Source organism: Myotis nattereri (assembly GCF_964212035.1).
Source record: "Myotis nattereri genome assembly, chromosome: 2".
Taxonomy (NCBI): Eukaryota; Metazoa; Chordata; class Mammalia; order Chiroptera; family Vespertilionidae; genus Myotis; species Myotis nattereri.
The window spans coordinates 25,850,308-25,877,525 of NC_138076.1; the positions used below are offsets into that span (position 1 = coordinate 25,850,308).

The window sequence follows — 27,218 nt, forward strand, 5'->3', positions numbered from 1 at the left end:
TCCTGGCACCGCCACGCGCAGCCTCGGCAGAGTCGCTTTACGGCCGGACAAGAGGGTGGGTCCCAGACTTGCGGAAGGAGGCCGAGCGGAGGGGCGGGGAAAGATGCTTTTTTGCGACAGGTCGTAAGTGACGGTCCAGGCGGCGCGACAGCAGCTGGAGGGCGGAGGAGGCGGGTTCGTGTTTCCCGGGCCGAACCGGGCTGTGGGGGGCGCGGGGCCTGAGCCGGGGCCGTAGCTGAGGGCCTGCAGTGACAGCATGGGTGAAGGGGAGCGGGGCGGGGGAGGCCTCGGGCTGCTGTGGGCGGTGGGTGGGTCTGAGGGGCTGGCGGGCTGGCGTCTTGGGTCCAGGCCGGGGATCTGACCCGTGGTTGCTGTCCCCGGAACCCACAGCGCGGGCGGCCCGTCTTGTGCTCGCCATGAGGCCGCAGCAGGCGCCGGTGTTCGGGAAGGTATTCATTCAGCGAGACTACAGCAGTGGCACGCGCTGTCAGTTCCAGACCAAGTTCCCCGCGGAGCTGGAAAACCGGGTATGCAGCCTGGCTCCCCGCACCCACGCTGAGGCCAGGGAGGGAGGCTGCCCGGGGAAGGGAAGGGGGTCTGGGCTGAAACCCGGCCGCCGAGTGCCCCGGGGCTCGGGGTAGGGGCCGTCAAAGAAGGGGCGTTGGCCACAGGTGTACCAAGAGGGTCCTGGGGCAGGACCTGGTGTTCGGAGCAGGAGGGGTCGGGCCAAGCCCCCGGGGGTGATGACCTTGTAGAACTCGGTGCTGCCCTGCCCGGTGCCGGGAATCGGTACCAGCCGTCTTCTTCCCCCGGGGCCAACCACCCCCGCCCCGGGTTATTGACCACAGAGATGAGGAACTCATTCCTCGGGCTCCAGGCCGCCCCACTCAGCATGTTGTGAGCAAGGTAGGCCTACCTCGTCACGCAAGAGGAATCTTCATCCTCCTCCTCGTGACTGGCGTTTGTGGCCACGGTGCTGGCCGAACTGCTCGGCAGAAAGGACTTATGAAGTGCTGTGCCAGGCAGTGCGGACAGGCCTCTTGGAACCTGGAGAACATAGGGCGTTAGAGGGGCCTGGACAGGGAACTGTCAAGAACAAGGCCTTAACTCGCCGCTCCCCATTATCACTGGGAGCCACCTGTGTTAGGTTGGCTTGCGTGTCAAAATTGTCATGAGGACCTAGGTCCTTTGGGCAACCCTGCATACAGAAATGCAAGAATGGGGTGTTTCCGTTTTCTTCAGAATTAGCAAAAATACATTTTTAAATCACTGTATCTTATTTTAAAGATAGAATGACAGAAGCCACCTGAATGTGTGTGTTTTCTTGTGCCCACATGTGTTCACGCACCCAGAGAGAAACAAACTCTTTGGGTCTTGAGCCATGTTACATCAGTTTTCTGTTCTGAAGTCAAGTTCTGGTTAGATGGGAGCAAGTTTCGTGGCTTTCCTCTTCGACAAGAAGGGCCAGGGACTGGCAGGTGATGAGACATGCGGTGGGTGTGGGGCTAAGAAATGCTGGTCATGAAATCAGTGGGTGTAGGTGAGTCTGCAGTAGAGAAATGTGTAGCAGTCATTTAAAACCAGCTTGGAGCACGGTAGGTGGTTTTACCTGCTTGCCAAGGTTAGAAAATCAACAGTAGTCAAGTGTAGTGTCCTTTAGTTTGATTTATAACCTTGGGCAGGTTAGTGGCCCAAATATGTTTCTTTAAATACAAATTAAAGATCAGACATGTCTCATAAAGATTATGAGGTTAGCTTGTTTGTGAAATGCCATATGAGCGCTGCATTTTCTTGTCACGATGTTCTGAGCTAACTCACCCTGACACTAGTCGTTTGAAAATGTGGAAATTGAGCCAGTTGCCTACTGGCTAAAACTACTGAATATTGTTCTGAAAATAATTTAACATTGCAGTTAGCATGTTTTACATGTTAGGACTTAATGTGAAATGGATCAAACGTTTTATTTTTAAGCCTGTTTTGGAAACTCTGAGTTATACTATTTATGTACTTTCAAATCAGAATGTAAACTATTTTTTTTTTTCACCACACTTTAGATGTTACAAGATTCCTTTGTCAAACTTTGAACTCAGAGTTGAGTCCAATATACCATAATCAGACATTAGTCTTCCACTGTGTGTGGTAGAGCCTTTATTTTAGAGTTGGAATACAGAATCATAATATAGTCACAAGTATTGCACTGTTTCTTACAGGAAGTTGGTGTTTCTGAATTCTGGAGTCCATTTATTTCTTGGACTGCATACAGCCCAGAACTGCTTGTGATTCTGAGTACTACAGTATATGGAATGTTATATGGTGCTGTACAATGGTGCTTTTTTTTTTTTTCTTTTTAAATGTTTGGGTTAGAACACTAGCTTATGCTTTTTAAACTGCTTGGGAAAGCTTTGATTTGATTTTTTCCTGTGTTGAGATTAAATTTAAATTACAGGCTTAAATTTTCCTTGCTTGTTTGATGGAAAATTGAAAGGTTTCTCTCTTTGTTTCTCAACTAACCCTAGAAATTGTACTGGTTGCTCTGCCACTGAGGCCGATTTTCCTTTTGTGAGAACATCATACTTGGCAACTTAATAGAGGAAGAAACGAACGCACAAGGGTTTTGTGTTACTTTAAAGCATTAAAAACACACACATTTGTGCTCTTTAATTTGGGAGTGAGGACAAATTCTGTCTGTTAAAAAGTTTACTTTATCCATTGCCTGTTCAAATGTAATACTTTGATGCCTAAATGCTTTGTTGCCAGGACAGTTCTTTAAAGGAGGCTTTATTCTCACTTTACCCAAAATACAGACATCTTAGGCACCTTTGGTCTGGGTAGAAGAGAAATGAGTGAACTATAATTGAAGCATTTGTTCTCCTATATACCTTTAAAAATATGTCTCTACATTTGATCAGTAGAAATTACCTGTGACTTGTGATTGTTTTAAGCTTCAGTCCCGTGCTTTCTGTCTACCACATACTTCAAGAAACAAAAATTCTGGGCAAATGATGAGCCTGATTCCTGTTTCCCTTATGACTTTCAGTGTTTACTGATCCAAATTTGTATTTGGTTCCAGCTTCACATATCTCCAGATTTTGATATAGCTTCTCTATCAGTGTCCAAGTAACTAGGGGAGACCACGGGCAGCTTTTCATAATGCCTAAAGAGAGGGGGGAATGCCCACATTTGAGGCCTTGCGTGTTAAGTGTGTCCTTTGCCTTTACTGCTGCTACATGGTTTTTACTTTTTTCCCCTTTTTAAAAATAACCTTCCAAAGAAATTCTTGACTTTTTTTTTATCTTTATTTCTTTTTTCTTAACCTTTTTTTTAATCCTTCACTTAATTTTTTTAAAAATATATTTTATTGATTTTTTACAGAGAGGAAGGTAGAGGGATAGAGAGTTAGAAACATCGATGAGAGAGAAACATCGATCAGCTGCCTCCTGCACACCTCCTACTGGGGTTGTGCCCACGACCAAGGTACATGCCCTTGACCAGAATCGAACCTGGGACCTTTCGGTCCGCAGGCTGACACTCTATCCACTGAGCCAAACCAGTCAGGGCTTCACTTAATTTTTTTAAAATGATGTATGATTTGCCCTAACCGGTTTGGCTCAGTGGATAGAGCATCGGCCTGCGGACTCAGGGGTCCCAGGTTCGATTCCCGTCAAGGGCATGTACCTTGGTTACAGGCATACCCAGTGGGGAGTGTGCAGGAGGCAGCTTATCGATGTTTCTCTCTCATCGATGTTTCTAACTCTCTATCCCTCTCCCTTCCTCTCTGTAAAGAGTCAATAAAATATATAAATAAAAATAAAATGATCTATTATTTGCTTCCATCCTGCAAAAGCATTGCAATCTTGGAATCACTTTTAAGAGTTAGTGTTGCTGATGTGATTAGTGATTCTGATCTGAAAAACATTCCTGGTTTAGATCCCATGGTTTTGAAACATATTATGTCCAAAGAAATGTAAATAATTCAAAGAACTTTTTTATCCAATCATTGAATTGTAGGTAAAGCATAGGTGATTGTTTGAAATTATTTAGACTTTTGCAGATTTACTGATGGACAAACTGGAGGCATTAACTTAGACATAATTAGGTGAACAGTTTACTTTTAATATTTGTTCACTGAGCTGTTCTCCCAAGTCTGTTTTCAGGGAATGAGAACTCTGACATAGGTTCTGCCGATGACCATTCTTGACAAACCATGTCTTCAAGTATTTTGACTCAGTGAAGGATTGCTGCCCTGGCTCTCAGTACCATTGCCACCCACCCAAACCTTGTCAGAAACTCTAATATTCTTGGAAAGTAAAAGCAGCTCCTTTTGAAAAACAGGTAGAGCCACCACCATTTTAAAGTTTATATTAAACCTTTTCATGCTATTGGCTCATTGTTTCCCCACAGGACAAAACAATGATTACAACTGCCTCTAACCCAGTGGTTCTAAACCAGCCGTGGGCAAACTACGGCCTGCGGGTTGAAAAAAAAGACCGTACCCTTTTATGTAATGATGTTTACTTTGAATTTATATCAGTTCACACAAACACTCCATCCATGCTTTTGTTCCGGCCCTCCGGTCCAGTTTAAGAACCAATTGTGGCCCTCGAGTCAAAAAGTTTGCCCACCCCTGTAAACCTTGGCTGCACATTGGAATCACCTGGGAATCTTTTTAAAATCCTGATTTCTGGGCCTCATCCTCCGGAAATTCTATTTCTTTGTAATGGGGTGAGGCCACAACATTAGTAAAAAAGAAACAGAATTTCCGGAGGATGAGGCCCAGAAATCAGGATTTTAAAAAGATTCCCAGGTGATTCTAATGTGCAGCCAAGGTTGAGAACCACTGCAACCTAAACAGTTTTAATAGCTTAAAGGTGATGATCATGGTTTTATACTTTAAAAAATTATGTTCTTGGGAATAATTTGTCTCAAACTGTGATATTGAGGTTCTTTAACTTCTTTTAGTTTATTTTTATATAGACTTCATAAAAGAATTCATGTTTAGGTATTAGTTTTAGGAATAAAGAAGGCCTAAAGTAAGGACAGATTAATTGTACTTTTGTTACCAAGAATGATAGTGTCAGATGAAATACTCTACTAATGGGCCTTGAAAGTCCTAGAGTACAGTATTAAGATTTTAAAATGTAGAAAGCACAGTTAGAAAATAAAATGATACTGGAAGAAGAAAGTAAAAGCAGATGAATAGAGTGGAACGTGAATGACAGTAGTATTGGTATAAATGTAAAGTGATAGTGTCACTGGATAGAAGGAGGTGATAGGAATGACTTGGTGTGAGCTGTGCAGTAGTACGAGATTTTGCCTTGTTCATGATGAGCTTTTAATACTAAATAGTTACTTTAATATTGATGGAATATTGAGTAAACAAAAAACAGAACTTTGCACCCTTTGATCCTTCTGCTTAAAATGTCCTTCCCTGCCTGTTTAGCTATTGAATTTAAGATTATCTGCTCTTTCCAGATCAAGGGAAGGTCTCTTCTAGCATACTTTATGCCTCTATTATAGTACTCTGTCAATTTATTGCATTTTTATATTTACATATTTGTGCTGCTCATTTTACTGTAAACTCCTTGAATATTGAGTCTGTCTTATTAGTCTTTCTCTAAGGCCTGTCATAATATGTAATGGTGGGTGCTCAGTAAAAGTGAATATAACTGAATTGAAAGATCAAAGAATTGTATAATTTAATTAACTTGAAATTCAGTATAGAGAATAAAAAAACACTATATTGAGAATTGAAGATATCTAATGTTCATAATAGTGATAAAATGAAACAAATACTAAGCAGTTTTAGTAACTTAGGTACAGATTTAATCACCTAAAAATTGTATGCCAATTATTAGATAGGAATGTTGACAAAAAAGCAAAATAAGTTAGTGATAGAAAGCATTAGTGAGTAGCTAATCTTTTTTTCCAAAACTTATTTTTAAATTCTTTCCTGTACAGATTGATAGGCAGCAGTTTGAAGAAACAGTTCGAACTCTAAATAACCTTTATGCAGAAGCAGAGAAGCTTGGGGGTCAGTCATATCTTGAAGGTTGTTTGGCTTGTTTAACAGCATACACCATCTTCTTATGCATGGAAACTCATTATGAGAAGGTAAGGCTACCTTTACTCTATTTCCCCAAATTTCTGTCTTAAGTTCTGTCCTCCCACCTTAGTCTTTTGTTTGTGTATTTGTTGTTTTTTTGTTAATCCTCACCTGAGGCTATTTTTCCCATTGCTTTTCCGACAGAGTAGGAGGAAGGAAAAGAGGGAGGGAAGGTGGGAGAGAGAGGCTTTCCTCTACTCTAGAATGCTACTCTTCCCATGTTCAAATCTCACCAGTCCCTTAGGTCCCACTTTCATCTAAATTTTCCTTACTCTTCTAATCATAGTCTTTCTCTCCTTGGTATCCCCACAATATTTTATTTGTATCTGTTTCCTGGCACTTAACACTCTACTTTGGAATGCAAGTTTACATTCTTATTTGCCCATCAAGTATGTATTTTTCTTGAGGTCAAAGACAGTGCCTTAACCAATATATATCCCTCTTCATGCCTGACACCATGCCTTGGGTATATTAGACACTCCCTGAATGTGTGTTAAATGAATGTATTTAAGTTAATCACAGTAAGCCCCTATTATTAAATTCTGATATCTATATTATATCCCACTTATAGAAATGTCCCTGTGATTGTCTTGTACTCCATGCAGTAGAGAGCAGATACAATTGTAGCAAAAAATATTTTGAGCTAGTGTTACAAAAAGGGTATCTATAATAATAAAAGAGTAATATGCTGATTAGACCAGACGTCCTTCCGGATGAAGCTGGGGCTGCGAGGGAAGCCTGGGTCCCGGTGCCTGCCAGCAGCTGGAGGGAAGCCCAGGTCCTAGGTGCTGGCGGCCGGAGGGAAGCCCGAGTCCTGGGTGCCAGAGGGAAGCTGGAGCCAGCAGCTGGGAGAAGGAAGGCCTACTCTTGCACAAATTTTGTGCATTGGGCCTCTAGTATTTAAATAATAACTTCATAGTTTATGTTCTTCTCCATCCTCCTATATAATAAAGAGATAATATGCAAATTAACCCTCACACCCTCACAAGATGTCTGCCTACGACCAGGCCATCAGGGGGGTTAGTGAGGGACGACCAAATGACTGAACAGCAGGCTGCATGGGGCGACCAGGCCGGCAGGGGGGTTAGTGAGGGATGACCAAATGACCGAGCAGCAGGCTGCGTGGGATGACCAGGCCGGCAGAGGGGGGCAGTGAGTGGTGACCAGGCCAGCAGGGGGCGCGTGAGGGGCAAACCAAGCCAGCAGGGGGGTGGGGGGGCAGTTGGGGGTGACCAGACCAGCAGGGGGGGGCAGTAATGGGTGATCAGGCCAGTGGGGGGGGGGGGAGGCAGTTAGGAGTGACCAGACCGGCTGGGAGGGGGCAGTTGGGGGTGACCAGACTGGGGGGGTGGCAGTAATGGGTGATCAGGCCAGTGGGGGGGGGGGCAGTTAGGAGTGACCAGACCGGCTGGGAGGGGGCAGTTGGGGGTGACCTGACCGGGGGGGGGGGCAGTAATGGGTGATCAGGCCAGTGGGGGGAGGCAGTTAGGAGTGACCAGACCGGCTGGGAGGGGGCAGTTGGGGGTGACCAGACCAGCGGGGGGCGGGGGGGCAGTAATGGGTGATCAGGCCAGTGGGGGGGGGGGCAGTTAGGAGTGACCAGACCGGCTGGGAGGGGGCAGTTGGGGGCGATCAGGCTGGCACTCAGAGGCAGTGAGGGGTGATCAGGACGGCAGGGGGAGCGCAGTTAGGGGCAACCAGGCAGGTAGGCAGGTGAGCAATTAGGAGCCAGCAGTCCAGGATTATGAGAGGGATGTCCCCCAAAGGGTCCCAGATTGGAGAGGGTGAAGGCTGGGCTGAGCGGGGACCTCCCCCCAATGCATGAATTTCATGCACCAGGCCTCTAGTATCATATAGAGAAGCAGCTTACTTTCATTCCTGGTTAACATTTAGAATTTCAGTCTGTTTTGTTATAGCAGCTTCTCTTTAATAATACATTTTCTGAGTGAAGGGGATAAATCCGATAAATATTTATTGAAAGCCTACTATATGCTAACCAGTATGCAGGGGATATAACTGAATAGGGCAAATGTGGTTGCTAACCTTGTGGAGTTTATAATTTAGTGGTAGCAGCTGATACTAAGGAAACAAAACCAGCAAAATTGTAAAATGTGATAAGTCCCTTGAAGAAAACAAACTCTCCTATGATAGAAAATAATAGGAGAGACCTAATTTAAATTTTGTGGTCAGAAAAGGCCTCTGAGGAGGTAACATTTATACTGCTACATGAAAGATGAAAGCCTGGAGACATTTAAGCAGAGAGATCAGTGCAGGGGGAAGCTACTCAAAGGTTTTAAGCAGGATAGGGATATGATCAGATTTTCAGTGTAAAGAGATCTCTCTGCTCTGTGAAAAAAGTTGTGAAAGTAGGGAAACCAGTTAGGATGCTCTAGAAGTCCAGGCAAAAGATGATGGTAGCTTGGACAAGGAACAGAGCAATAGAGATGGAAGGGGGTAAGCAGACTCAAGGGATATGTTGGTGATAGAACCAAGACTTGATGAAGAGCTGAATGTAGAACGGGAGGGTAAGACTGAATTCACATGGATAAAAACTTGGTCATCCAGGATGGTCTTTTAAAGAAGTATAGAATACTGCCAATTTAAATTAGAAATACATCCTCCAGATTATTTTATTCATGGTTAGTGGAATATTAGATGCTTGAGTTGTCATTTCACTCTAGCTTTTAAATTTAAGATTTTAATTAAACTTATTTACCCATGTGCATTGGCTGAAATAGATACAGGTAGCTCCTTCTTATGTCAGTTGTAAAAAGAAATTGGTAATTGGGTGACAGCCAAGTCATTTACTAATTATGGGATTATAGACAAGAGGTTATTCTTTAAGAGCGCATTCTGTAAAATGGGTGTTAGCATTAATAAATTCCCTCATATATGGTAAATGCTTAGAAAGTGTTTTCTTAAGATAAATTTAAGAATTAAGTTAGTGTATATGTATGTTTTAATCAGATATTACTGAAGTGACATGATTTTTTAAATTTCAAGAACAAATAATCTTTTTTCAGCTCTTAATTAAAATTATTTTGATTATTAATCTTGGGAGGCAGTTCTCAGTATCGAAAATATAGTAGAAATTGATTGATCCTAATTATGTTTTAATTTGGTTTCATAGGCAATATATAAGGTACTACTTTATAAGTCTAATCAAGGTCCTTTACAAAGTAACTATTATAAAGCAAGTAAAGACAAATAAAATTAGTCAAGAAACCAAAAGTTTAAGGCATGGCCACATTTTTAAATAGGGGATTTTAACCCTAGCTGATGTAGCTCAGTTGGTTGGAGCATCCTCCTGTGTACCAGAAAGTCATGGAATTGATATCTGGTCAGGGCACATACCTACATTGTGGGTTCAGTCCCCAGTCAGGGCGGGTGTGGAAGGCAACCAATCGATGTAACTCTCTCACATCAATGTTTCTCTCACTCTCTCCCCCTTCTTCCCTCCCTCTCTAAAATCAATCAATCAATATAAACAGGTGATTTTATTTTAGAAACTGGACAAGAATAACTAGATCATGGAAAGTTAATAACTAGAACGGTCATACTCTCTCTATATATATAAAAGCCTAAGCGACCGGATGGCCAACCGATAACTATGACGCTCATTGACCACCAGTGGGCAGATGCTCAACTTAGGAGCTGCCCCCTTGTGGTCAGTGTGCTCCCATAGCAGGAGCACTGCTCAGCTGACGAATGGGTGCCAGACGCCGGGCTCACAGCTGGCGAGTGCTGCTGTGGCAGCATGACCCTCTCCCGCGGATACTCCCCCTGCGCGCCTGAGCGGGGCCCTGGCGGCAGGCCCAGCAGGGCCAGGATGAACGGGACTGGCGCCCAGCCCAGCTCGGGCTTCTCCCCTACCATCTGTCGCTTCCCACACTACTTTGTGCTGTGCGGGATCGACACAGACAGCGGGCTGGAGCCCGATGAGCTGGTGGGTAAGGCCGGGCTGCGGCAGTGGTCCACTGATCCCCACAGGCCGGGCCAAGGGACCCCACCAGTGCACGAATCTGTGCACCGGGCCTCTAGTTAAGATATAATGTACCAGTGGAGGAACCAAGATGGCGGCATAGGTTAACGCCGGAGTTTGCTGCTTTGAACAACTACTTCAAAAGTGAAACTAAAAGACGGAACGGACATCACCCAGAACCACTGGAATGCTGGCTGAGTGGAAGTCCTACAACTAGGAAGAAAGAGAAACGCATACAGACACTCAGAGGAGGCGCAGTGCTGAAGTCAAATTCTGAGGTGCGGAGTGCGCGGAGCTGGCTGGCGGCGGAGGGCGCGGTTGGCGTTTTCAATCGGGAGGGAGTCGCAGACTCTGAGCTCCAGATACAGGCGAGTCTTTAGGGACCCAGACTCAAACGGGAGAAGCGGGACTGCCTAGCTTCGGTCAGAGCGAGTGCAGCTTTCTCTCCGAGCTTTGCAGCGGGTGCTGGGACTCAGAGAGGCAGAGCCCCTGGGGACAGGACTGAGAGCTGCCATAACTGCTCTCTCCAGCCCACCCTGTTGATCCTGTGCGACCCGCCCCGCCCAAGCCCTGCACAGAGGCATTTGCCCGATAGCCTCAGGCAAACGCCAGATTAGCACCTCCCTAGAGGACAGAAGTTTTCTCACTGCAGACACAGCTGATTCTCATAGCCACTTGGCCTGGAGGTCAAACCCTCCCTGGAATTAGCTACAACAATCAAGATTTAACTATAAGACCACGAACAAAGACCACTAGGGGGTGCACCAAGGAAGCATAACAAAATGCGGAGACAAAGAAACAGGACAAAATTGTCAATGGAAGATCTAGAGTTCAGAACCACACTTTTAAGGTCTCTCAAGAACTGTTTAGAAGCCGCCGATAAACTTAATGAGATCTACAAGAAAACTAATGAGACCCTCGATGTTATATTGGGGAACCAACTAGAAATTAAGCATACACTGACTGAAATAAAGAATATTATACAGACTCCCAACAGCAGAACAGAGGAGCGCAAGAATCAAGTCAATGATTTGAAATGCGAGGAAGCAAAAAACACCCAACCGGAAAAGCAAAATGAAAAAAGAATCAAAAAATGCGAGGATAGTATAAGGAGCCTCTGGGACAGCTTCAGGCGTACCAACATCAGAATTATAGGGGTGCCAGAAGATGAGAGAGAGCAAGATATTGAAAACCTATTTGAAGAAATAATGACAGAAAACTTCCCTCACCTGGTGAAAGAAATGGATTTACAGGTCCAAGAAGCGCGGAGAACCCCAAACAAAAGGAATCCAAAGAGGACCACACCAAGACACATCATCATTAAAATGCCAAGAGCAAAAGATAAAGACAGAATCTTAAAAACAGCAAGAGAAAGAAACTCAGTTACCTACAAGGGAATACCCATACGACTGTCAGCTGATTTCTCAACAGAAACTTTGCAGGCCAGAAGGGAGTGGCAAGAAATATTCAAAGTGATGAATACCAAGAACCTACAACCAAGATTACTTTATCCAGCAAAGCTATCATTCAGAATTGAAGGTCAGATAAAGAGCTTCACAGATAAGGAAAAGCTAAAGGAGTTCATCACCACCAAACCAGGATTATATGAAATGCTGAAAGGTATCCTTTAAGAAGAGGAAGAGGAAGAAAAAGGTAAAGATACAAATTATGAACAACAAATATGCATCTATCAACAAGTGAATCTAAGAATCAAGTGAATAAATAATCCGATGAACAGAATGAACTGGTGATTATAATAGAATCAGGGACATAGAAAGGGAATGGACTGACTATTCTTGGGGGGGGAAAGGGGTGTGGGAGATGCGGGAAGAGACTGGACAAAAATCGTGCACCTATGGATGAGGACAGTGGGTGGGGAGTGAGGGCGGAGGGTGGGGCGGGAACTGGGAGGAGGGGAGTTATGGGGGGAAAAAAGAGGAACAAATGTAATAATCTGAACAATAAAGATTTAATTAAAAAAATTTAAAAAAAAATAAAAAAATGTAACAACTGAAAAAAAAAAGATATAATGTACCAATACTTAAAAGAAAACTTTTCATATGTATATTTTTATTTTTTATAAAATGATAAAAGTATGAAAATAACTATCCTTTCCCTCTCTAGTTTATCTCTTAGGAATGTTCGTGGTATTATTTTCTACTTTATGAAAAGACAGAATTGAATCATTTAGTCTTTATTGTTTTAAACACTAAAATTTCTAATTTACAAACAGTAAGCCAAATATAATAGTGCTTACACTTTGTCGTGTGGGTTAAATTTTTGAAATTATAAATAGGCCTTTGAAAACTCACTAGAACAATCATGCATTTTTCCTATAATGTGCTCTTTATTGGTTTAAAATGAAAATAAAGACTTCAGTGTTATTTCTCTATTGTTGCTGCCCCTGATAATTAGGGAACAAATGGGATTGTAAAGGCTCCCTCAGTAGCTGTCTGTCTTATTCATCAACTATAAAACATCCCTTCTGCCTATGTGCTATAATCTGTAAAAGGAACACAGTTAGAAGGAACTTAGATATTTTCTGAAAATAGCTGTGATCTTAGTGTTCTCTCTTAGCCTCCCTTAAGATATTTTTTCTCAAGGGTTTAGGAGGCTTTCTCCAATTTATTATTCTCCAGGAGCATAACAGTCTTTCCTGAGGTTTGATTGTGTTTAGCTTTGTAAATATTATGCAAATTGGGGTTTGTTGAGGGTTTGAAGTTAACAGGTATAAAATATGAATAAATGTCAACATAAGATTCTTAGGGGTGAGAATGGTGCTTTGTTCAGTATGGGATGCAGTATGAGTTTACTCATATTAATGCTTTCCTATTGCTAAAGAGACTTAAGAGTTTAAAAGCATCCTGTTTAGGACAGTGCTGTATAAGAGGATTTAGAGCTTATACCAAAAAAAAATGTTTTCTTTCTAAACTGATACCCAAGTGTTCATGAATGCTATTAAAGTTTAGACAAAAACCTACACAACAGAGTTGTGCTTGAATCAAAGGAATGCTATTTCCTTGCTACCAACCTGTGCCCAAGGAGAGAGGAAGGAAAGCTGTTCTGAAGGAATCCTTTCTTTGAAACCAGCCATGCAAGCATTCTTCTGAGTGTCCTCTTAGTATTAATGGACCTCAGAGAGGGGAGACTGACTCTCCAATTTCCAATCTTTCAGGTGGGCTGAGAGGGAAATCGGAGAGAAGATTGAGAGTACTGAGTTGGGTACCTTTAGGGGCTACTTCCTTCTATTCATTGTTTTAGCATGATTGACAAACTGATATAGAGATAGTGCCTAAGGCTTTTTTTTTTTTTTTTTTTTGGTCCATAAAGACTGAGCACTGCTCAAATTCTTTGAGAGTTAAAAATAGGAGAATGATATATGTATTACTTCAGGTAATTACTAGTAGGTGAAAAAAAATCTTTTCTTTAGAAATAGTATTTCTTAATTTACAGCACATAAGGTTGCTCTTTTAGTATAATCATGCTCTTTTTAAAAAGCATAAAACAGTTTATATTATTTCCAAAAATGTAACCTGAATAAATCATTTAAATTATTTTCCTGCAATAAGAAAATTAGTTATACAAACCACATAGAGTTTTAAATTCTAAATCATTGTATACTGAAACCTAAATTGTAGCATCCTAAACTGTTGGTTTGGCCTGATACATTATAGACCCCACTCTTCAGTCATTTCTTAATTTCCAGCTTTATTTTCATACAGTTCTTTTTCTCCCTTTGTGATCAGATTTATCTGTGACTTTATCATATGCTGATAGTGTGAATTTAAGAAAATATATAGTAATTAAAGAACTAGATCAAAGTCCCTTTGAACGTTAGAGCCAGAAGAGGGTTCTGATGGCTTTGAATCTGAAATAAAACATGTAACTCTTTGATTTTGTATATAGCTATTAAGATTTATTTTCTTTTAGCTTATCTGTCTCGGAGTTGCCCTTATGAAAGCTGGAGATTTGGCAATTTCCAGAAGTTCCTTTGTATCCTATCTGGTTTTTGTCTACATTTGCTTTGACTTTTACAACCTTAATACTAAACTTATAAATTGAGGTTCCCGTCTAGGACACAGGAGCAACTACAGAGTAGCACTACATGCGGTCATGGAAATGATATAAGACACTTGTAGTCATCAGAAACTCCCTGGCAGCTAACGCCCACATGCCTTACAAAGGAAATAAAATGTTCAGTTTAAACTAGCTGGGCTACCTTTTGTTATTGGCCAACTTTGTATCATTACTCAAAGTTGATGAAAATGTACAAAGAAGAAGTAATTCTTAAGTGTTAAAGGAGAAAGCCAAGAAGTGCCCTTGATATTAGAATATGTCACATTAACGACACTTTATGAGTAGGGAGAGAGAAAAGCATAACTAACCATTGTGTATGTAATCGTCTGTTTCTCTAAATCCAGGATTGAGGTGACTAGGAGGTAAGGAGGAGGGGGATTGGGTCTCATGCTTTTGTATGCATTTCTACTTACACTGCATTGAAGATATTTGTGACTTGAAGAGTCCGTCATGCTGTGCTATATGTTGTATGTAACTGGTGTGAGCCAAGTAATCAGCGCTGTATCCTTCCATAGGAATATCCATGACTTGCTTTGAAAACTAATTCCACTGCCTGAAAATTTTGAGATTCAGCTGATACTTAAAGGGAAATCCGATGAAATTTGTAAAAAACTGCTATTTCTTTCTGTCAGGTTCTGAGGAAAGTCTCCAAATACATTCAAGAGCAGAATGAGAAGATATATGCTCCCCAAGGCCTCCTCCTGACAGATCCCATTGAGAGAGGACTTCGAGTTGTATCTTTTTAGTCCAGATCTAAATGTCTCTAAAAAGAAAATGTCAGTGGTACTATTTGGCATTCGCCAAAGAGAATTTAACTCCTGAATTGTCTTTGTGAATTGCATGCCTACCATAAGCCCTCTATCTCCAGCATTTTTTCTTAAAGCATGCCTCTCCTTCCTTTGCATTGTTCAGGTCTCTGGATTGTTTAGTATTCTGGTTACTGTCTTTTTTGGTGGTTCTGAGGGCATCTTGTACTAATAATGGGGGTGGTATGAGTAATGCATTTCATCTGCAGAAACTCTGAACCTAAAGCTCCTTTGAAATGCATAAACTCATAAATGTGGTGAGACTTGTCATCCAAATGAATTGCAGTTCCATGGGTTCATCTGACTAGTTGAAATCAGTTGCAGCTGCCAAATGTATAATTTCATTACCTTTGACATACTGTGCATATTTTTAGAGGCAGTAAGCTTTGAAAATCACTAAGTGAATTTGGGAAATAAAATTGCAAAAAAACTAATACAGCTTGATAACTGGAGTAATGGGTAAAATAATTTCTTTAAAAAACCTCAGTCAGATAATCCCAGGCCTTCCTACTGATAATAAGTTCAGTAGTTTTATTATAGTCTACAGCAGTGATTCTTAAATTTTTAGAGGTCATGAACCCTCACCCAAGAAAAAGTTTTCATATAATTTCAGGGTATTTTGAACCCCTGAATTCATTACCTCTGTGGATTCTCAGTTAAAAAAAAAACCCTATTCTACAATAAAGCATTCTTTTTCTGTTTTTTTTCTCTCAATAAATAATCAGTGTTTGGGGAGGAACTATGTAGAATACTACAAGCAATTATATTTCTTAAATTTTTCAACAAGGTGGAGAAAGCATCATATTTAATTTAAGTAGAAGAAAGTTTTCATAATTTAAAAGTAAGCAAAGCAAATTAAAGTCTGTACAGACCATACATATCATCTTGCTATAGCCCCCTTTTATATGTTATATTCTATAGTGTGTTTTCTTAACAGCCATGCTGTTTAGATCGAAATTACCATTTATGAAGACAGAGGGATGAGCAGTGGAAGATAAACCATGGAATTAAAGGTAAATACGAAATTATATAATTTATATGTGGTTTTTGTAATTTTGTAGGATGTATTAATTTTCTTCCCTGCATGGTAAATAAATTGTTATATGGTGGCATGTTTTCTGTATTACTTCATATTTAAGATGTGAACTTAACCCAAAGTCTGTTTGGTGATACAGAATTTAATACTGATCTCCACCCCCTCTCCTTGCCCCCAGTATTTTTTTCTTTTTTCTTTTTAATATATTTTATTGATTTTTTTACAGAGAGGAAGGGAGAGGGATAGAGAGTTAGAAACATCGATGAGAGAGAAACATCGATCAGCTGCCTCCTGCACAAACCCTACTGGGGATGTGCCCGCAACCAAGGTACATGCCCTAGACCAGAATCGAACCCGGGACCCTTCAGTCCGCAGGCCGATGCTCTATCCACTGAGCCAAACCGGTCAGGGCTCAGACTAGTTTTTTTGTTTCTTTGGTTTGGGGGGTTTTGGGGGTAGAAAGTAATCATGTTTCATTTTAATATTTTAAATTATTCTAGGCATTTAAGTAGTTAGGTTTTGCATATAAGAATCAGATCAGAGGTTCCCCTGCCTGTATGATGAATGGCTTTTAAAAGCCAAAGAAACATTTCAGAGTGGAGTGGGGAGAGTATGAGTATTTCATAGCCCCACAGATGAGTATTTCATCTACCAGTGGGTAGAACCATCAATTTAATTCTTTTGTTTCAAATGTTTATGTTCTTACATATCCATAAAATGACCTTGAATGAGTGAGAAACAGATTGGGTGGTATTAATAGAAATCTATGGGCAAAATCATGTAGAAGCCATCGTACATTAGCACAGTCTTCTAAGTGACAGAAAATTGTACTACACTCTTTGTGCCAATTCCAGTTTTTACTCTTTCTACAGATAGTGTTCTGCTTCTGCGTTTACCTAATTAACATTGTTTACCGGCATCTATCACTAACTGACAGGCAGCATAGAAATAGAATCTACCAAAGCAAACATACTCCTTCCCAGGACAACAATAATAATAGCTACCATCCTGAGGTACCTCATATGTGCCAGATATTAAACAAATGGTATTTCTAATTCTCACAAGAATTCTGCCAAATTTCCCTATTATACAGATGCACAAACCAAGGTACAAATAAATGATGTTCTCAAAGTCGCACTAATTGGCCGTAAACCTGTTTGGGTTTTTTTTTTTTATACCATACTTCGTACTTGTAGTAGCAAGAATATGGAGAAAGAAAAGTTGATTAGATTATTCCAAGTGTGTATCCCCTTTTCTTTTTCAGTACTTTGTAAAAATAAATTTTGTCTGCTCTTATACCACTTACAGAATCCTACACACCAACCAACATTCCAAAACTGCCTTCCTTTAGCACTAGGGAATGTGTCACCTGAATTCTTGAAAGTCAAAGGCCTAAATGATGTTATCATCTGTCATACCTTATATTTCTTTAAAATGGCTTTGCTTTGGAACGCTTAGTGGCGTTTGTTCTTACTCTTTCTCATGAACAGTTTCCAAACTGATACTTCTCAAACGAGCAGTCAGGAACCTTATGTGTGGTTTTTGTTACATGCCATTGAAATAAGTTTGTTTTATCAATTGCAGCTGCGTTGACTTGGCACAATGCATTTGTCATGACTCATTTTGCAGCTATTATTGCTAAATATAATGTTTTTCTGAAGTGGTGTGGGGTTTTGAGCAATTACACACCAGAGACTAATCTATCAATATTCAAACAACTGTAAAATTTTGCAATGGGTAAGATTTACATTAGGAACTTCTGGATAGTTTCATGAATGCAAATATTTTTGTTCAGCACAATTTAGTTTTTAGAGCTATGTGTTCCTCAAGCACAGGAACCAATGTAGGCTAAAGCTTTGGAGGAAGGGAAAAACTATAAGAATAATTAATTCAATTCTGCTATTTTTCTTAAGTCTACAAGGTGTCTGCAGGTTGAAGCATTATATGAGAAGTAATGACTTGACAAGAAGTACACAAATAGATCTTTAACCAAAATATTTTGTTATTTTTAAGTTGAATGTTTAAAATATCTTTATTATCCTATATAATAAAAGCCTAATATGCAAATTGACTGAACGGTGGAAAGACCGGTCGCTATAACATGCACTGACCACCAGGGGGGAGATGCTTAACGCAGGAGCTGCCCCCAGCCCACAGGCCCCAGGCCAGCCAAGGCGGGTGCCAGCTGCGGAGGGCGGGGGGGGGCGGCAATCGCCCCACAGAGGGAGGCGATTGGCAGGTAGGGGGGGCCCTCATCACCCTGCTGGTCACCCTGCAGATCAGCCCAATTGCCGGCCAGGCGTAGGAACCCCAGCCATGCATGAATTTAATGCATCAGGCCTCTAGTCTATATAATAAAAGCCTAAGCGACTGTTGCTGTGGAATGACCAGAACAACTCGTCGCTATGATGCGCACTGTCCACTAGGTGGCAAATGCTCGATGCAGGAGCTGTCCCCTGGTGGTCAGTGCGCTCCCACAGGGGGAGTGACGCTCAGCCAGAAGCTAGGCTCATGGTTGGTGAGCACAGCTGCCACAACGGGAGCCTCTCCTGACTCCGTGGCAGCAGGCACAGCAGGCTGGGATGAGCACGAGTGGCTCTCAGCCCTGATTCAGGCTCCCCCCTGGCCACCTGTCACTTGGCGCACTGCTACATCCCCTGAGAAGTCCCAGACTGGGAGAGGGATGTCCGGGACTGGGAGAGGGTGCAGGTCGGGCTGAGGGACCCTCACCGCCCCCCGCCCTTCCCCACCTCCACCCCCCAATGCATGAATTTCATGCACTGGGACTCTAGTTAAATATATTAATGGTGTTTTCTCTCTTTGGATTAAGATTGTCTTTATTTTAAAAAATAGGACAAATCATTCTATCACAGTAAATTCATAATAAAAATAGCTAATATTTGTTGGCACTTATTATGCACCTGCACTATTTGTAAATGCTTAATTTTAATCATCACAACCCAGATACTGTTATCCCAATTTTTCAGATGAGGAAACTCGGGCACAAAAAGCTTAAATTAGTTGTCCAAGGTTAAAAACTAGTAGGTAGTGATCGAGGCAGCCTGGCCCCAGATTTGCCACTTAACCCTGTGCTATTCTACTCTCGTGACATGATTGATCAGAGTTCAAAATAATCAGGGCTTAGCTTTCTATACTGTTGAGCTTTGAACTCACTTAAGCACATAGTACAGATTCAAGTATTAGATAGCCCACATATTAGGGATTCATATCAGTTGGTGTAGAGAGATGTTTTAGAGGTTATTTTTAGCATCCTTTTTTAAAACCTTTATTTTTTCCCTCTGATTATAGATCCCAGCTCCAGCTGGGAACCTCATCTCTCCACTGGCTGATCGCAGAGCGTCCCCTACCTCCTCTACAGAGCGTCATTCCTTTATATCTGCTGCCAGAGCCACGGTGCCATTTACTCCAAGGACTAACTTTCTAAAATTCCACACATGGAGTGACCGCTAGTCGCTCAGCATCCACTTTTTGTCTCCAAATTCTGTAGGACTCTGTAATCTTTTCATTAGTTTCTGAGAAAACACAATGAAGCATTTCACTTTTTTTATTCAGAACCATTAATGAAATATGCAGGTGGTCAGCCCAACGCTAAGTTTATTTCTTATCTGCCACCAGTACTAATGGTTCTCTTCATCCCTTGGGCCAGCTTCCCAGGTGGCTATAGACCTCAAAGTCATGTCTTAGCCAGTGTTCAGTCTCATTCCCCCAAATTAATAAAATGCTTTTCTTCAGGATTTTAGTATAGGGTAGGCTGTGTCTGTGGTGTTGCTAATGCATCTCCCAGATTTCAAAGAACTATCAGTTTTGCCATGACTCAAATCTTAAAGATCTATTTCTGTTGTTAAGTTTCTCAAATTGAAGTTCATTGGAAAAATAATGTGTTCTTTGTTTTATTATAGCAATTATTTCTAATAAAGCAGTATTTAATACAGTTTCCAGTATTTTTCTTTGGAGGATTTTGTTATCATTACATTACCTTGAATGTTGGGAAGATGTGGTATGTGTTGCTTGTTCCTTATATAAATAAGTAAGCACAATACAGTGGATGCTAAACCATCAAACACATAAATGCTCCTGGAAGTGTAATAAGCAAGTGTAATAAATATTTTAATTATAGTTTTGTTATAAATATAACTTATGAGAAAAAAATTTGATAGGAATAATACTGTATATTACTAATTTTTAACTATCCCTACTGGCAAATCTAATGATTCATAGACTTTCCTTATATACAGTATTCATTGCACAGAAATCTTATGATACAGTAAGTTAAGTGATTTCCAACTAAAACTCTCAAGTCTGAGTCAATATTTCTAGTTCTTTTGGCTGTATGTTTTTAGTATTGGGCTTCTTATGGCTTTCATTCACCTTTGAGGTTTGAGAGCACCATATTTGGGAGAGAGTTAAATATATTAGGAGAGAATGACATAGTAACAATTAGTTTCAGAGATATTGTAGGTGCTAATACTGGATTTACTCTTTCAGATTTAATTTCTTTTATGGGTCTGTTAGTTTCTCAATAAATCCCACAGGTTTGTGTTATATTTTAATTATATAAAACACCTTTGTTACTTTATAGGCTATATTAATGTTTGTCTGCCTTTTAAACTCGTTGCAATGCAATAACTTTGCTGAAATATTAACACATTAGTAAAACTTTTCTTAAACAAATTGTCTCTGTGTCATGCTTGGTGTGATTTGGTAATGTGATAAATGATGTGGCATTAAATTTGGCAGATAGTACAGTATAGCTTTGTATTTTTAAAAAGACATCTTAACATTTATATAGCTTTCACACTTCTCAGTTTTTGACATGCTTTATCTCATAAGAGCAGATGTGTTAGCTAAATAGATAAAAACCAAGAAGTAGTACCTAACAGTAAAAAATGCATTCAACTGAAAAATAAGAGATTGGAATGTTTCATTAGGAAAAAAGTGTCAGAGTTATTGTTACTTTTTTGAATAATCTGATCACTTGCATTTGTAGAGATTAACAATTTAAAAAATAGGGTTTTATCTATAATCCAATTTTTCTTTTGTGAGATGTTTTTCTTTGTAAGAGTTTTCCGCTTCTCTTTTCCTACTCAAATAAATTAATAGTAAATAATACTCATCTGTAACCAGTAGTCAAATAAGAGATCATTAGACGCAAATTAAGTTCCTTCCATATTCCACTTGGCTCTGGCTCCTAGCGTAAGCTAGTTATAGTTTCTCACGTGTAATATGCTTCGTCTCTTGTTTTGTTTGTTTTGATTTCATATAAAAGAAAGGTCAGAGTATTAGTGCTGTGTTTGATTTATATATTTATCCCCCCTTCCCCTTGCCATGCTTCTCTCCCCATCCCAACAGTGGAGATTGTAAATTCCATAAGAGCAGAGATTGTTTCTACTTATCCTTGCGTCCATCCCTAACCAAGTGTGACCATACATGGTGCTACATACACTTAGCACTCACAAATTTGTAAAGGGAATAAATGGATGAGACATAAGTTGACAGGTCAATAACTGTTACTTTATTACATCTTGATTAATAAGGTGTTTGTCTGACTTGATAAGAGTGACTTGTGTACTTCTCTTTTTTTTTTTTTTAACTTTTTTTTTAAAAAAATACATTGATTTCAGAGAGGAAGGGAGAAGGAAAGAGAGAGAAACATCAGTGAAGAGAGAGAATCATTGATTGGCTGTCTCCTGCACACCCCCGCAACCCAGGTATGTGCCCTTAGCCAGAATCGAACCCGGGACCCCTCAGTCCGCAGGCTGACGCTCTATCCACTGAGCCAAGCCAGCCAGGGCTGTGTACTTCCCTTTTAAAGTCTTGTTCTAAGGCTGTGGCTCAAACTCCAGTGGAGTGGATTTCTGCCTAGAGATAACTACTCTTGAGGATTCGAATGACCTTTCTTTAGATGAGAAAATCCCAGGGAAAGGAATAGAGGTAATATAAATAACGAATAAGCCTTCTACTCATACTTCGCCCTTTTATTATTCTGTGTATCCTTGACATTGCCAGTGAGTGATGTTAAATATAACTATGATTAAAGCTAGGAAACATTTTAAAGTATATTGCTCCTTAACTCTTTAAATCTTCAGATAAAAGTTTACTTTTAGAAAGTTTCACTTTTCAAACTTCTCTAGGACCTAATTAAGTGTGAATGATACTTTGTATTCATTTAAGCCCTTACTACTAGATTTCTCTATGTACAAATTTATAAGAAATTATGGAAAACTTGCCCTGACTGGTTTGGCTCAGTGGATAGAGCATCAGCCTGCGGACTGAAGGGTCCCAGGTTCGATTCCAGTCAAGGGCATGTACCTTGGTTGCGGGCACATCCCCAGTAGCGGGTGTGCAGGAGGCAACTGATCGATGTTTCTAACTCTATCGCTCTCCCTTCCTCTCTGTAAAAAATCAATAAAATGTATTTTAAAAAAAAAAGAAAGAAAAACGTACTTGTCACTCATTTAGCATCTAAAATGAACTCGTCTTGTGATCTAATCACCAGAGACTATTTTATAGTACAGATAATTTAAATAAGCCAAGTGACCCCCATCCTCACTGGGCTTGGTTGGAGGATAAACATCAATAGATATGCCCATTACACAGTGACCAACTTTAATCTGCAAACGTGTAAACTGGAGTGTTTCATTCTTCCACAAGACCTGGAGTACATGGTTTAATAATATTACTCCACAGTCCTCAAAACTTGGAAATGTGGAGAAGATAAAAAATGTCTGATTAATGTCTTATTTGCCATGAATTGTGAATGCCAAAATGTAGGTTCAGGACCACCTAAGTTCTAGGGCATTTTAGGAATGAAGTGATACGTGTATTTTGCTCCATAATGAGTAAACACAATTACAAGACCAACATAAAGGTGGTATTGTACAACAAAGGTTGCTGTATTGTACCCTAAGTTCTTTCCATATACCTCAAATGGTGCAAATGTGAAGTTCTGTGGAATTCTGCTTAAAAGTAGGAAGCCCTGTAAGAGCTTAATATCTACATTAAAAGTGCATGATGCAGGATGTGGATGATGTGTTACTGAGTTGTACACTTGAAAACTTTATGGTTTTATTAAAATGCTACCCCAATAAATTCAATTTTTTAAAAAAGGCTTAAAACTTTTTTCAAGCCTCCATTTTGCGTAGAGAAATAATTTTATAAATCAGGCACAACCAAAGATTTTTGGTTAAGTGTCATTGTCAAGTTAAAACAACTTTATGCCAGCAGAATTTTCCGATTTTTAAAAACAATATCTGAGCAATATAAGTATTGACCTTGTCAGAACTTATTTAACTTTGTGCTGTCACTTTCTACCTTGGTAGTGAAATCTTTCATCTTCACATTAACAAATCACCTTGTCTTTTAAATTTTTTCTTTTTGTTTCACTTAGAGTTCTTAAAAAAAAAAAAAAAAGTGGAAGGGAAGCTAAGGATTGACCTATTGGTTGCCAGATGTTTGTTTTTTTTAATCTTCACCGGAGGATATGTTTATTGATTTGAGAGAGAAAGAGAAACAAACATTGATCTGTTGCTTCTGGTATGCGCCCTGACCAGGGACCAAACCCGCAACCTAGGTATCGCCCTGATAGGAGTCAAACAAACACAGCACCTTTTGCTCCAACCAACTGAGCCACCCCGCCAGGGCTCCGGATCTGTTGTTGATCCTGATGTTCCTGTTCATGTATCTATTCTCCTACCTCATTTTCACAGACCAGCTTATTGCCAGGAAATGAACATAATAGTTTGTTTTCAAAATGTTTCAGCTATTAGTCTTCTGGGAACAACCAAGTGCCAAACAACATAACCAGCAGGTCGGGTCCTGTGATTACACCAGGAATCAAACGTAGATGCAATGTAGCGTTTTCTCACCAATTAAAGAACGGGCGTGCACAACTTTTGCACATCTTTGTACATCTCCTACAAAGTACAAATGTTTTGTTTAGTCCATTTTCTCATTTAGATGTTGGAAGGTTTATGTGCTTGAAAAGCAACGTTAGTGTAGCTGTTACTGTCTAATGTTGAAATGAAGTGTGCTTCAGTTAAACAATTGGGAAAGGAAAGGCCCAGAAGCGTGTTTGGGGCATTTTTAATATTGCAGACAGAGATCTGTGCTTAATATCTAATGATATGGAGGGGCTACTTCAGGATAGAAGTAGTCTGGTTACATGTTATAAGTAATCAGAATTCTCAACAGCAACCATATTGACAACCAATATGGTACCATTCTCCAGAGGGGGGTTTTGATTATAACAAAACTGGACATTTTAATTACTGAATTGGGATTGTGTTTTGTGACTTAAAGAGAACATAGAACTTTTTTTTTTTCAACCAAAGAATGACAAAAGTAATCATGGACCTTCCTCAGCTTTCATTCCAGTACAGGGGAAGAATTATACTCAGTAAATACATGTAAAAATGGACAAAAATAAAGTTACTTTATGATTGCATTCCATGCGTTATCCTAGTTGATGATATACATACGCACATATATACACAATTCATATATTACTGACATACATATGTGGTAAGATACATAAACATGCCTGGGAACAATAAACACCAAGTGGTGGTTACCTGTAAAGGGGGGAAAGGAATGGAGTCAGAAAGAGGTGCAAGGCAACAGAGCTAGAGTGAATAAATGGCTTAGTATTATAATTGAAATGTCCCCCAAATTTTATTTTAAAAAAAGCCACATGTATTTGTCAATAAAAATAACCATATCTAAATATGATGTACATCACTTAATATCTCTGGTATCATGACAAGCATTGATAATTTGGATACAATTCCCACCACACCCTGGGATCTCACAAGGCTCTCTATTTCCAATTTCCTCTAAGCCTTCAGGCCTATTCATCTAGTTGGTCTCATTGATTGTTCTCATTATACAAAAAAGGGTGGGGGGAGTGAAAAATGTGGACAAATGGCTTTTCCTGCTTACAGGTATGTGAGTAGACCTTTAAAATCCTATATAATAAAAGCCTAATATGCTAAGTGTGTGGTCGTCCGGTCAGCCATTCAACCAATCAAAGCGTAATATGCTAATGATATGCTAAAGCCATTCAACCACTCGCTATGATGTGCACTGACCACCAGGGGGGCAGACAGTTGACTGGTTGACCAGTCTCTATGACATGAACTGTCCACCAGGGGGTTGATGCTCTGACCCATAGATTAGCTTGCTGCTGGGGTTTGGCCGATCAGGACTGAGCAAGATGGGCTGGACATGCCCTGGAGCCCTCCTGCGGTCCCTCCCCAGCTGGCAAACCTGCGGCCCTCCCTGGCCCTGATCATGCACCCATGGGGTCCCTCAGCCTGGCCTGGACCCTCTCGCAATCCGGGCTGAGGGCCCCCCCCAAGTGCACAAATTTCATGTACCGGGCCTCTAGTAAATGAATAAACTTCCAACCTAGAAGCAGCCCATAACCAAGGGTAAAGTTCAGGGTCAAGCTGAATTTTTCACTTAGAGTAAACATGTCTAAGATGAAACAAAGCAAGGATGGGTGGGAAACTTATGACCTCATTTCCCCACAAGCAGGGGAAAGTCCAAAGTAATTTCAGCCTTCACAGAGCTCCATGGGTCACATCCAACTCTTACTGATTTCCAACGAGTTAGCAGCTCAGAATGACAGCTGCTCACAGCAAGATCAGCTATGATAGACACAATGACCCAAGGCATCTGGTTCTTGGTCCAAAAAATACCGACAACCCAATTTTGTGACCAGTTTTCAGTATTTCAGCTGAAATATTTCTATAACTGAAAAGAACATAAACTGATAAACCTAGTAGTTTCTAACACTTTGGGATCCTCTAAAGATGGAATTATTATAAATAGTAAAATAACCAGGTAATGTCATGTGACATGGAATATAATTAATCATCCCATTCTTTAGCCTTCTGCTAGAGGGTAAGTATTAATGTCAATTAATATGTTTGGTTTCACCAGTGAGAAACCTGTAAGAGGTGTTTGAATGAAGATATCTAGACATACGTAATGCCAGAAGTTCTTAAAATGTCAAAAAGTTTTAAATTTCACATTTTTATATTAATCCAGGCCTCTTGTTATCAAATATTGATACCTCAAGAGTTGTATAATTTATAGATGCTTCATGTAGAAATGAAAATAAAATGGTAACAATTCTAATATAGTTTCATCTCTGTACTCTAGGGAGTTTTGAACTGAACACTTTATTTTTTAAATATATTTTTATTGATTTCAGAGAGGAAGGGAGATGGAGAGAGAGATAAAAACATCAATGATGAGAGAGAATCTTTGCTTGGCTGCCTCCTGTATGACCAACACTGGGGATCGAGCCCACAACCCGGGCATGTGCCCTGACTGGGAATCGAATCATGACCTCCTGGTTCATAGTTCGATGCTCAAACACTGAGCTATACTGCCGGGTGGAACTTAAAATCTTTAAATAAATCTTACTGTATTGTATATCAGCTCAAGGAAACCATGACCTATATACAGCTGAATCTCCATTGTATTCTGAGGGTAGTCCCTACGCAGAAAAATTACTTCAACAAACTTTAGTCTGAAGTGGAATGACTCATTTTAGTAGTTATGTTACATTCTCAAAACGTGTCCATATTTATGATCTATTAATACAAAAACAGGCAAGACATTAAAATGAAAGCAATGAGTAGAATTTTGATACACACTCTTGAGCAAGGCTGACCTTTATTTTTTTCCTGTGACTATAATCAAACCTTTTCCTATAGCTTATATTTTAAAACAAAAGCATGTAGAAATACTTAGTTTGGCCTGGGTTTCTCTTGGACCTAAAGACGGCTCCCCAGAGCGAATTACATGGACCCTAATAAACATGAAGACCTGCCCAGAACTTAGACGTGTGCTTTTCATCAGATGGCCATGCAATAAAGGCACAGGAATCTTGATGGAAAGGTCACATTTCTCTTTGACTGTTATCCAGAAAAATCATTTAAAAAATTGTTTTACTTAATGCGCTAAATGCTGTATTGGCCGTAGGTTTTCAGAAGATAAATTTAATTTTTTAAAAAGCAGAATTCCTGGTCACATATTCTGCAATGTGCAAATGAGAGTACAATTTTTGTATCTCCTTTGTGTTTCTTATCCACCTCTCCTGGAACTTACTCATTATTCTTACAAGTGATGTCGCATGTCACTTCCTCAGGGAGGCCCCTATAGAATGAATATTTGTGTTCCCCT

At 40.3% G+C, this 27,218-nt stretch overlaps 1 protein-coding gene across 3 annotated transcripts; it reads left to right on the top strand.

Moving 5' to 3' along the window:
- The first annotated feature begins 118 nt into the window (after positions 1–118).
- GOLGA7 (golgin A7) lies at positions 119–19,959 on the top strand. Of its 3 annotated transcripts, none has more exons than XM_081084546.1 (6): positions 119–174; positions 391–527; positions 5,959–6,111; positions 14,795–14,896; positions 15,919–15,981; positions 19,314–19,959. In XM_081084546.1, exons 2-5 carry the CDS (start codon positions 417–419, stop codon positions 15,964–15,966), a joined length of 414 nt encoding a protein of 137 aa, XP_080940672.1. In that variant the 5' UTR covers positions 119–174; positions 391–416; the 3' UTR covers positions 15,967–15,981; positions 19,314–19,959. The 3 variants fall into 3 exon arrangements, with proteins under 3 accessions (XP_080940672.1, XP_080940673.1, XP_080940671.1); XM_081084547.1 differs by having other exon boundaries at positions 144–174; positions 15,906–15,981; XM_081084545.1 differs by having other exon boundaries at positions 164–260.
- Positions 19,960–27,218: the final 7,259 nt, after the last annotated feature.

Excerpts from the sequence above, each read along its gene's own strand:
- GOLGA7 (XM_081084545.1), top strand. Across the intron at positions 528-5,958 it reads CCGCGGAGCTGGAAAACCGG|ATTGATAGGCAGCAGTTTGA; the intron begins GTATGCAGCCTG and ends TTTCCTGTACAG. Across the intron at positions 6,112-14,794 it reads TGGAAACTCATTATGAGAAG|GTTCTGAGGAAAGTCTCCAA; the intron begins GTAAGGCTACCT and ends TCTTTCTGTCAG.